The sequence below is a fragment of the Phoenix dactylifera genome, chromosome 11 (genome assembly GCF_009389715.1).
Source record: "Phoenix dactylifera cultivar Barhee BC4 chromosome 11, palm_55x_up_171113_PBpolish2nd_filt_p, whole genome shotgun sequence".
NCBI classification, from domain to species: Eukaryota; Viridiplantae; Streptophyta; class Magnoliopsida; order Arecales; family Arecaceae; genus Phoenix; species Phoenix dactylifera.
This window is the reverse complement of record NC_052402.1, coordinates 7960699-7973090: the sequence shown is the minus strand read 5'-3', so window position 1 is coordinate 7973090 and position 12392 is coordinate 7960699. Positions and strand designations below refer to the sequence as shown.

Here is a 12392-nt window from a genome sequence, read left to right as displayed (position 1 = left end):
TATATTAAAAGAATAGCGAAAAGAATTATGCTTCATAAGGAGGGGCCACCTTTTTTTCTTCTAGAGGCCGGTTGTGATATAGTAGATGGCCTCGAGTTTTTTTTTTTTCTCCCCAGTTTTTGCTATTCTTTGTGCAAACTGGTGGTTAAACCTGCCTCTGTTTTTTTCTCTTAGCTGTCATAACCAACCGTCGTATCCTACCTGTTTATTGAGAAACGAGCCGCTGATATCTGACGCGCAGGCTTTTTGGAGAGAGAACGTGTCGGCCTTCCACACGACACGCGCTTCGTTGCGCGGCGGAAGAGCGCGTGTATTTGGTGGGGAGAAGATAAGTGAGAGCTCGAGGGCATTTGGATCGGGGAGAGAACGCGAAGATGTCGACACTGAGCGTTCCGCCGGTTCTCTCTTCCCCTCGCCAAGACGCCATTGATCTCTACAAAGCCTTCAAAGGTATTCCTGTGTTGATTTAACCCCTCTTTTGAAGCCTTTTTGTTGGGTTCGGATCGTAGTGCTGTTCGTTCTGTGATCTCTGTCGTTGCTTTGGCATAAAATTGAGCGTTTGATGTGGTTTTATGGCATTGAAGATTACGAGATGGTTGAATGATTGTTCGTTGTTGGGGGATTTATGGGGGTTTGGATTCTGTGTCTGTTTGGATTTAGGGATCCTGCGATTTGGAGCTGGTAAAAAAGGAAACAAGGGTTTCTTTTGGGGGAAAAGGGGGCCTTTTTAATTTTTTTTGTGGGTTTTAGGAGGCGGGTTGTTCTGCTATTTGTTCTTTACCTTCGTGCTCTGTTGGAATTTGGAAATTGAGGAGTATGTTTTGGATTGTGAGGATCAAATCTTGTTCTTCTTCTTAGCCTGTTGGCAAGTTTAAAAAATTCCATCCTGGGATTTGGCTAATGAACATTTTAATTTAGAGTTTACCACAAAAAAGAGAATCTTTTTACCAGCTTTCTGCTTTTACTGAAGCTGTGTCATCTGCAAATTTTGGTGTAGATGGATTGAGTTTGTGTTCTGGTTTAGGTCAGCCTGGGTTGAACTTTTGTTTGGGAAGGATATTTAGGGGATCAATTCACCAGCTGGGATTGATTGATGTCGACTGACTTGTCCCATGCGCATGTTGCTTTGTGGTTTTATGCACACACGCATCAGGGTCTGCCTTGGCTAGAAAGAGAGAAAGAAAAGTAGATGTAAAAAAGGAAACAAAGAACTGGATCCTTTGGTCGGTTTGACTCCTTTCTCTCCTTGTTACTTCCTGTTGCTCAGTATTATTCTCGTCTGTGGCTGTTGATCCTAGGGCACAAAACAAATTTTTTCCACTATGTTCCCTACTTATACCAAGTTTCTCATGACTGTTGATATGTGTTATTTTCATGCTATATTTGATTTCTGACTAGGACTAATGTACGCTATTTGTATCTTTTTTGTTAAGAATTTTTGTAGGCTTCCTGGTGATTCATTAAGGATGTGTATTACTGTAAGGTGAATGTATCGGAGATTTCCCAAACAATGATTATGCTGGGAGGAAGTATATATTTAATGAAATAGTATATATTTTCTTCTATGGGAAAAGGTAGAACAATGATGATACTGGGAGGAAGTTTGAGCCAATTGACATAATTATTATAAAATCAGCAGATAAACTATGAATGGACTATGACCACTTTTTGTTTAAAATGTATATAGAATATCTGTCTGGTGGAAGGGCATGGGGCAGTGTCATCATCTATATGGTTTTTTGGTGCTTGTTTTGTTATCTTTTCTGCCCGTTTTCTTTGATCTTGGTTCTTGTTATTAAATTTTACATCTTGTATGCTTTTAGTTAGTTTTTTCTAGCTTTAGAGTTGGAGGTAGATGTTTTATTCCTCTCTTCTTGTACAGCATCTGAATGCACATGTGCCGCCTTACCGCGGTGTGCAAGTGCCTTTGGGTGCCATGTCCACATTCAGCCTAAACTGGGTCCACTTTCATGGAGTTTGGATCTAGTTTATCAATTCTAAAAGATTAACTATCTGATGTTTAAATGTCCTTTTTTTGGTAGTAAAAGTGTCCTTATTTTAGACGGTAACTGGTCCAGCAACTATCTCGAACCCAGCCCATTCCCTTCTTTGTTACTTTTTGCCATTTCACAAACATTAAAAGACAGGCATCTCCATGGTTTCACTGCCATTCTAATCCACAATTATGTGCAAATCCCCTTAAATGTTTGCATCTGCCATTATGAATCATTGATCAGGCTATACCATTTCCTTTTCCTTGGCAAATAAATCGGTCCAAGAAGTAGGCATTGAGCCTTGTGTCTAGCAGCCCCAATGGTCAAGCATGGTGAACAGCATGGCATAGTGATCCCATATGTTCTCCACACAGATTTAAATGTGAAGTACCAATGGCCTGCCTGTTAGACTTCAACATACCACTCTTATATGCCATGCTCCCCAACTCGTGCAACTTATTAACTTTCAGGTTTCTTCTCATATCTTTCCTCTCAGGCAATTCACAAAGCAGCTATTCCTTTTGCTACAGGTTTCGTATCTACAATGTTATCATCCACTTTAATTTCGCTGTTATTAATGGGTGGAAAAGGGAAAACAAGAAAAGCTAAAAGGGATGAATGGAGTAACTGGCTGACAGATGAGCATCTAAAACAAGGATAATGGATAGATGGCTTCAACCTTTGAATATTGATTTGTTAGTTAACTCTATATTGGAGCAGAAGTCAAAATTGATGCACCATTGGAAAAGTACTTCCTTATAAAATATGGTATCTAAGATGCATATGATCCCGTGTGTTAGAGGGCTTCTTCATGCTGGATTCCAGGAGGCAACTGAGTCCCCCACCAACAAAAAAAGGAAAGAAAAAAAAATACCCCAAGGAGGCTCTCTTAAAACTGATGATTTGCATCCAGTCATCCCTGGGTTCAAGATTTAAATGTGTTGCCAAACTACAATCTGATAAAACACATGTTCTGATATTATCTTATGTATTTCTATCAATAACAAACTGGTGATAACCTTGACCATAGACATAACCATCAAGCTCTATCCCAACTATTAGGGATCAGCTTTTGGTGATAACTTACCTTAAACAAATTAATCTTCTTATTAATCATAAATATCAAGAAAAATCACAAAGTTGTACAACTCTTCCTTTCTATGCAACCTACTAACATAATTTTTCGAAACTTTTCAGTTGTATCAAAGTGATGTAATTATTTTATTCATTTTTTTATCACCATGAATAGTAAAAAGTATAACTTCTAGTCTTTGAAACAGCCAGAATTTGATATATATGAATTTATTCTAACAACCTTGCTAGACATCTAATAAACACACAAGTGCTTCTTTTGTAACTTGAGATTACCATATGTTGGAAGTAAGCATAAGCCAATTCTTACAAGTACTTTAGATTAATTGCTCTTTAAAAAGCACTTCTCTAGAAGCAATAGCAACACCGAACATGCCTTTGGTAAAGTTTTGAATGCTTCTGCTTGTTGGTTCTAGCAGCAGAGCATTTTGACTTCAATTTCTCAAATTCAGCTTTTCTTGATCTCAATAATTCACTCTCTGCTCTTATGCAAATTATCAATCAGCTCTTCACCTTTTTTTTTCAGGTTAGGATATTCCTTGTCTTAAAATTTCCTCATTATAATCAGCTTTTGTCTTGGTGATGATTTAGGATTCGGCTGTGACAGTGCAGCAGTTGTAAACATTCTTGCTCACCGTGATGCTACACAACGTGCACTTATTCAACAGGAATACCGAGCCATGTATTCTTCTGAGCTCATCAATCGCTTATCTTCTGAGCTCAGTGGAAACCTCAAGGTGCAATGAGCTCTCAATATTTTAATTAGATATAAAAAATAGAATCAAAAGTGCTAATCATAAGTGATTAGAGTATACAATATAATTGCATCTAAAGCTATGATGAAGGTTGTGGCTTACGGTTGTTTACTGAATTCCATCTCAGAAAGCAATGCTCCTATGGGTTCTTGATCCACCAGGACGTGACGCAACTGTATTAAGGCAGGCACTTAGTGGAGATGTCATTGACTTGCAAGCAGCCACTGAAGTAATATGCTCTCGTACACCATCAATGATACAGATAATTAAACAAACATACTATGCAAAATTTGGTGCTTATCTTGAGCATGACATACATCGTCAAACATCTGGAGATCACCAAAAGGTTATTTCTTACCTTGCCAAATACTGTATACGGTTTTTGCTGCATGTTTGATTTAAAATTATGAAATTGGAATTTTTTGTCTTAATCAAAAATCATTCATTCATAATTTATTTTTCATGTTCTGTGGTTTCTTGCATAAGCTGTTCAACATTTATGAGTTTGATCAGAAATGTTCAATTACTCTTTTCTTCAATTTGAAAAAGTTAAGCATCGAATTCTGCTGGCCTCATGCTGGCATCTGTAAATTTTGTTTTTGATGTTCCATGCATTCATTGACTCATGTTTTTCACATTTCTGGTGTGTAATTGAAGAGTGGAAAGCAACTATTGCAACTCTTCGAAGTATTAGCTTTTCTTAGTAGTGGCTGGCCAGACTCAAATTACCTTTAAGACATGGCTACTAATGCTTTAAATTTTTAATGCACCAAAAAAAAATGCTTTGAATTTTTACTTAGATCTGTGGGTATTATTATAATCTTTTGGAAATGCAGGCATTATAGTAAAATATAAAATGTCTAGCCAACTTACCTAATTATTGTGGCATCTTACTGTCCTTCAAGTAAGATCCAAGTATGCTAATTTATTAGGACTTAGAGAGGTTGAAGTGCATCCTGAAGGTAGACATTAATGCATTGCAACCTGGAGAAGCATGGTTATTTATTTCCAGATACATGCATGCTTATACTGTATGGGACTCTAACTTGAACATATTTCTTTGACGCTGCTTTTCCCTTATTTTGAGTTCTTGCATACATTTAGCACAAATTAGAATGACTGATCTATTGGTTAAATGCCCATTTGGATGCTGTTTATCTATGTCTAGGGGAAATCTGCGTTATTAGTTGTTTATTTGCACTGTGTGGAAGCTTTTGCTCCACAAGAATTGAATTAGTTAATAAAAAAACCATGCAATGCATGCTACTGGGTTTTTGAAAGTTCCAAATCTTTGGTCTGATGGCATTCTAAATCATTTATGATGTCTCCATCTATATGATTTCAAGGATGTCATGAAACTATATTTCTAAACTATTTGTGGGTTTAAAAAATGTCTGTATATATTCAAGCAAGCACACTGCCTTCATGGGATTATCTTTTTGTGATTCTAATGATGTGATCTAAGGTTATTCAAGACTTAATTCTAGTTGGAAAACTGAGCATGCAATAAATGTAGAATATATTATGTGAAATCATCAGATCATTTCCATGCAGTAAATGAGAAAGGCAAAGTGTTCTCAGAAGTCTTCACATTTACTTCTTAGAATGAATTTTCAAGTATTGCAGGGTTACTATTCCTGCCACTTCTCTTTGATCAGTTTGCCGACTCTTAAATGAGAGGTATTATTGTGAAGTATAACATATTTCTGCAAGGACTGTGATATCACCTGATATCTGCTGTCTTGGAATTGCATACAACAATCAACTATAATGCACGGTTAGCTCCACATGCTGAATCTCTCGCATTCTTTAGATTAAAAAATTAATGCAGCATTAAATTTCTTCTGATTCTTTTATGGCTGTTGTGACTATGAATTAAAAGCAAGTGTCAAAATGTATCTGAGATCACCAGCATTTTCCTCTCCACTGAAATGGAAAAGAAATGCAACTTTCTAAAATGGTAATTTTCATTTTGTCTGGTAGTTGCTCCTTGCATACGTCGGTACACCACGTTATGAAGGCCCTGAGGTTGATCATATAATGGTGGCTAATGATGCAAAAGCCCTCTTTAAAGCTGGTGAGAAGCGATTAGGAACAGATGAAAAGATTTTCATTCGCATCTTCAGTGAAAGAAGCGCTGCACATTTAGCAGCTGTTTCTTCTTCCTACTTTCATACCTATGGTAGCTCCCTTGAAAAGGTAATGCTTTCTTTGCTCATTCCTTCTCGTGCCAGCATTTATCCATGGCAGATTGTTAAGAAATAATGCCCTTTCCAGGCTGTGAAGAGTGAGACATCTGGAAATTTTGAAGTTGCTCTTCTTACAATCCTCAGATGTGCTGAGAATCCTGCCAAGTATTTTGCCAAGGTATCTCCTTGTGACATACAGCATAATCATTGAAAAAGTTGGAAATTCACCCACATTAGAATCTTGTATGTCTAATTACTTTGTGCTTGTGTATCTTGAATGGAAATTGATCTCATGACTTAGATGATGGTGAGGAATTGTGAAATAACATTATTACTTTATTACAGATCGTATAAACATTCTGAATTCATATTGGAAATTGACACATATTTCCATTTCTGGTTTACATAATAATCTTTGTTGCTAACACTGACATGTTTGTAGAACTAACATTAAACAGTATAGTAGATGGATCATCTGGATTTCTTTATTTATTATAAAGCTAGACCTGCTTGTTGAACTGTGTTTATTGTTGTAGTTGTTCCAAATACTTATTTTTGTGCCCTCAAAGATCCTCCAAGCTTCTCTTTTTTTATTAGAATAACTTAAACATATCTTGTAAGAAAAGCCACAATCATAAACATTTAGCTATAGTTGGATATTCTGACCTGGCTATACATTACTTATATCACCGTTTAATTCTATCTGATGCCAAACCTGTCACCATTTAAGGTCTTTCTGTTCTCCTTGCAGATTATTTATTTTAAACTGTGCTTTTCACTTGAGCGGGCTTTTGTTTTGGTCCCTGTTGCCTATTGTTGTATCGTTGCCCATGCTTCTCTTTAGCGTCTCCTGATCTGCACTCACCCTAGCTCCTTAACCACTGTCATATTTTATTATTGCTCATCCAAAACATATGGCACATTTTCTTTTAGTACAGACTTTATGTCCAAACAAAAAAAGGGTACAATGTACAGACCCATTTAGGATTAGTGTGTACATTGTTACAGTAGTGTCATTTGACCCAATTCTTTAGATGAATATTTCTACTTCATTGACCCCTGACATACTCTGTTGGAAACATCATAATTTATAAGTACGGTTCTTTTAGCTGCGGAGCAACCATCCAAATGGTTTGAGAATCTCTTGTTATAAAAGGTAAACTCTGATAGTTTGGTGTCCTAACCATGGCATGCTGATGATTTTAATTTATAATTTTTCAGGTGTTGCGCAAGGCAATGAAAGGCCTAGGAACTAATGATACGACACTCATAAGGATTGTAGTCTCCAGGACTGAGATTGATATGCAATATATAAAGGCAGAATACCATAAGAAATACAACAAACCATTGAGGGATGCAATCCATTCAGAGACATCAGGCCATTATCGAACTTTTCTTCTCTCTCTTGTGGGTCCCAACAATTAGGTATGTAAACTAAAAGTTCTGTACATATTGAAGTTAAATTAGGGTTATAGTCATATGTGTAAGACTGCATAGAACTTTCAATGCAGGCGCTCTTTGCTGTCATCTTGGTCTACCATCAGCCTGTGTTGAATCACTTTCCTCCCTTGATAAGAGAGGTTATGAGTTTGATACATGGTGGGGCGGTGAGTCACTAGGGAAGAATGGACAGTAGTATCCTGCACACATGATCCTCATCTTTGTATATATACTGTAATTGTAAAATTTGGTGTTCTTACCAGAATGTCTGGCATTATTTTATGTTTGTGTATTTGATCATGGTGTGTGAAAATAGGTTCACATTTTATTGTTGCTGGTTGCACCAACTGCTATGGTCTGCTTGTGATGGTAGAAGTTTGGTTGGTTGTTCAGAAATGTGCTGATCTTTGACATTTGTTATACCATTACCATTAGCACAAAACTTTTATTTCTCGGTGGCTTGGATGCCATGTCTTTGGTTATCTTGATACAGGTGGATGAATGATCTCTTGGTATTGTTTTCATATCATAATCTATACAACCCTTTGATGTAATCTCATCGCATCTAATTGCATAGTTTGGCTCCAACACCTTGATGAAACTAGAAGATTTATTTCAACATTTGCATCATAATATCATGAGATCATCATCTTGTGCCTTTGAAATCAATTCTTCACAAATTCAGTTAGCATGATCCTCTCATTTACAGCAGATATGCGCCCTTTAAATTCAGTTGCCATCACGAGGAATCTGTCAACTTACAAAGTCCTGTTTCCAAATCATTATCTGTAATTTTGTTTTTGCTAGGCAATGCCCCTGATTTGTACTTCAAGGTTTTCCTTTATCCCTTGCAAATACTTCACCACAGTTTGTTTCTGATGAATGCTTTTGTTTGTATCTAAGCAAGGGATTGGAACTATGGCTCCTTCCTGTACTTGACTAGCCGTAGCCGTACTGCACCCCAACCCAATCAAATTTCCCCTACCAATTCCAAACCCAACTAAGCCCAACTTCAAGCCGTTTCTCCAGGTGATTTGATTTGGTGTTGTGGTAGTGACCTCTTCCTTCTGTGTTCCTTGATTGTGGTTTAATTCCACTCTCTTTCCTCTGTATCCATGTCTCACCTTCTTGTTTGAGATAAGTGGTGGAGTTCTTCCCCTGTTTCCTCGAAAAAACCTTCTTGTCCCATCCGGTTGGAGAGGTCTGAGTTGGACTCGGAAAAAGAATCATGCCCATGTATGTTTCAGAAGAAATGAAAAAAAATAAACAAAGATCGAACATAGGGATATTAACATTTTTTTAATATTAAAAATCCATATGTGAAGATCTCACCAACCTGCCGGCATTTAAATACGTTATCTTTGTTATAGTCACATAGGTGATGGGAAAGAAATTTAAATGGTATGCTCTCCTTGCTGTTATAAAACTAAAGCTTCCATCAAATCACAAAGAGCTGCAGCTAAATAAATGATACAGTCAATATAAAGGGACTAGAGCATCGCTTGCCAAAGGAGTTATCAAAACAAAAGACACTATATTTAGATGCTTTCATGAGTCAGTATTCATTTATGAAATATAACATCTTGGATAGTCTTTTCGTCAAAGGACATCTTGGATATCCGAAACTTATGTTCAGTTAAAATGATCTAAAGATGGTAAACCATGCATGCACTTAATGGACAAGGACAAAGCCTTCATTAGCATAAAAGCCTTTCACTAGAAGCCTCTACTTCTAAGCTCATACCAAGCTCACTGTTTATTCACTAGAACATAACTGCACCTATTCTTACAGAAAAGATGACATGATACTTGTTAAATTGCTCCATATTCTCTTTTCTCCATGACAATGAACTCTCGGACAGTTTGACTCTCAAGTCTGAGGTAAAAATGATCCAACCACTGTTCTCTTAACGACATCGATCATTGCAGTAGGAGATCGATGAAACAGCCGAGTGATTAAGAAGCTGGGATTGATGAGCTTATGAACCAGTCACTGAATAGAATGATGAGCTAGAACATTTCACTACATTAGTTAGTCAAAGGTACATGGTAAACATTGAGTGCAGCAGAGGAAACAAAACTTGTCAAGGGTGAGAAGAGGGGGTGGTGGCTGTGGTGTTGGTGGAAGAGATGACCTTCTTGAGCAAGTGGAGAAGAGATCGAGCAATGCAGACTGTGGGATCGACATCGGTAGTCTCTCTGAACTTGGAGTGGACGAGCATTGCCGCCTCGACGCCGACCCCAAGCCTCGCCTGCTCATCCTTGATTGCCTCTTGGCAGAGGCCACAGACCCATACACCCCCAAACCTCTCCTTCACCCATCCAATGTAGTCCAACGTGCACTCCTCCCTCATGCCACAGCACCCACACTTTGCCACCTCCACCACTTCATTGCTCTCCATGGTCATCTCTTCTCCTCCTCTTTATTCTTATCCTTTCCTTCTATTGCCAATGTGGAAACTACCACTGGTCTCAGTTACCATGAGGTGTTGAGGGTTCATATTTCCAAGTACTAGCCTCACTTATAGTAACTTCAAGTCCCTCAGTCAAGATTCTAGATAAGTAACTTAGTAATTGTTTTTATTATCAGGAGATAACAACTTCTTCTTGGCATTTTATGCATAGGCGGATTGCTTTTCTCTATGCTGCTGAGTACCATTAGAATATTAAAGGAAGGGGAGTGTCTTTATGCGTTGTATTGCCTTTGTCTTCGCTCATGGGTTTCTTTTGTTTCTACTTGGGTAACCATGGACTTTCTCCGGCTGGGATGAAGTACCAGTCTTGCCCCTACCTAACTAAAATTTTGTATCTAACGTATTCAATTGAATTGAATACGTTAGATACAAATTTAACTTGCATCTTGAATGAGTGTCAAAACCAGTTCGGTAGCTTTATAGAGTAATGGCACTCATCCTGTTCCCTCTTTTGGTGGATCACCCATGAGAACTTGTATGCTATTTGTCACATAATTCTTTCCCCTACACTTTGTTTCTGCATCGCGTAATGAAAAATTGAGTGACTCCTCCAACTTTAGGTCTGATTATGTTTTCAGTCTTTAACAAAATAAAGATTTTCCTGAGCAAGTTGACAAAATGAAGTTGCCAAAACCTAACCTTATAAAACTTCTCTCTTTTTCTTTTTCTTTTCAAATAGAATTTGACTTCTAAAAGATAAGCCTAGGTACAACGATAAAGTTGCTCCATTGTAATTTAAAGACCTCCGATTCGAAATATAAAAACAACCTCTCCAAATATAAAGATTAGACCGCATGTATCCGACCCTCCTCAGACTCCACAATGGCTGAAGCCTTATGCACCATTTTTCAGAGAATTTGGCTTCTGGCATTCATCAAGGACATAACACATACGGAAGAACCAGTCCAACTGTCCAGCTCTCCATGCCTGCAAATCTTTTCAAAGAATTGAAGTGCAAATCAATATAATCAAGTTATCCAAGTTGCTGTTCTACTAAAGGTCATTTTGGTAATGCTAGATTGGGGGGGGGGGGGGGCATTGGGGTTTCTGAGTTCATAGATGAAAAAGAGGTCCTCTTTTGGCATCTCCTTGGTTTATAAACTATTTGGTTAGAATTGCCTACAATCGGAGGACCTGCCCGCTAAAAAATCCATAGATTGATGGAACTAAAACCATGTGCTGAGAGAGAGAAAGACAGAGTATAAATAGGATACCATGGAAGACCGCGAGATAAGAAAGTTCTTGTTCACGAACATAGCCGGGTCAGTGCGGACTGTTCATATAGGTAAAGACAGGGCATCTTTGGTAGGGTCGTACCCATTGCCATTTCACAGTTATAAGACCTCGTCTGAACTTTTATGTCTCCTTGCAACAAGATTAAATAATATAATATATATATATATATATATATATATATATATGATTGGATCTTTTCTCATATCTGTATTAGATAATAAAGATTCCACATCAATGATCCGAGCTATTGGATGTGATCTGCTATCTTTAAGTTACTTATATAACAGAATTTTTTTATATATATCAAACGATTGAAAAAAATATATATAATTTAATATTATTTAGATAGTATATATTTTAAGATATTATATAATTTTTAATATATAAATAGTTTAAATTATTGAAAGGAGATTTTTACCATTTAATCTAAGTAGAACGAAGCTTGTCATTATGCACCAGGTGAGATAACAGGCAGCTATTATTGGATAGCTATAAAGAATCGATCAGCTATTCTAGATGGGCCTTGGGAGGTGAGTAGTCTATGTCACCTTGCATTGATTGGAGCAGCACAAGTTAGACCAATCAGAGAGGCCTTGTCAGCTAAAAAAATCTCGTGGGCTTCATGTGAATGAAGGCACGTCAAGTAACTCGGACAATATTATAATCTAAAGCTAGTTTCTATCTTGTTTGTTCGAGAGTTCCTTTAGGGCTTGTTTGGTTCGTGGGGAAAGAAAAGAAAAAAGTATGGTCAACAAAAAAGTAATGAGATGCCTCTTATTTGGTTGGAGTTTTCAAATGAGAGAGACGGAAAAGTTGTATTCGCATAGGAATATGATTCACATATTTCATGGAAAAGTCTTTCCTATGAGGCAGGAATCACTTCATTTTTACTTTTTTCCAAAAAGGACCATCAGTATTAAAGAAGCATTAAAGAGGCATTGAAGTCCTAATTTTTATTAAGGGCATAATAGGAATTATACATAACTTTCCCAGGAAAGTGGATGACCAACCAAACATAAGCACTTATTAGGAAATTTGTCACTTTCCCATGGTCAACCAAACATGCCAAAAGTACTTTCCTAGGCATCTTCTTCCTAGAAATTTGTTTTCCAATAAGAGGAAAAATGCTTTCCGCGAACCAAACGAGCCTTTAGCTTTATGCATGATGAGCTCACATGAGGCTATTAAAGTCTTAAATCTTGGGAGCTTTAA

The 12392-nt window shown here is 37.3% G+C and overlaps 2 protein-coding genes across 2 annotated transcripts; one reads left to right on the top strand and one right to left on the bottom strand.

Annotated features, from left to right (window-relative positions):
- The first annotated feature begins 225 nt into the window (after positions 1–225).
- LOC103706790 (annexin D5) lies at positions 226–7923 on the top strand. Its single transcript, XM_008791022.4, has 7 exons — positions 226–450; positions 3678–3823; positions 3969–4187; positions 5825–6040; positions 6119–6208; positions 7252–7455; positions 7542–7923. Exons 1-6 carry the CDS (start codon positions 375–377, stop codon positions 7453–7455), a joined length of 951 nt encoding a protein of 316 aa, XP_008789244.2. The 5' UTR covers positions 226–374; the 3' UTR covers positions 7542–7923.
- Positions 7924–9554: 1631 nt separating this feature from the next.
- On the bottom strand, positions 9555–9872 carry LOC103706791. The gene has a single exon (XM_026804525.2). The coding sequence runs from the start codon at positions 9870–9872 to the stop codon at positions 9555–9557; it is 318 nt and encodes a 105-aa protein (XP_026660326.2).
- Positions 9873–12392: the final 2520 nt, after the last annotated feature.

Excerpts from the sequence above, each read along its gene's own strand:
- LOC103706791 (XM_026804525.2), bottom strand. The coding sequence starts at position 9,872 with ATGGAGAGCAATGAAGTGGTGGAGGTGGCAAAGTGTGGGTGCTGTGGC.
- LOC103706790 (XM_008791022.4), top strand. The coding sequence starts at position 375 with ATGTCGACACTGAGCGTTCCGCCGGTTCTCTCTTCCCCTCGCCAAGAC. Across the intron at positions 451-3,677 it reads TCTCTACAAAGCCTTCAAAG|GATTCGGCTGTGACAGTGCA; the intron begins GTATTCCTGTGT and ends GTGATGATTTAG. Across the intron at positions 3,824-3,968 it reads AGCTCAGTGGAAACCTCAAG|AAAGCAATGCTCCTATGGGT; the intron begins GTGCAATGAGCT and ends ATTCCATCTCAG.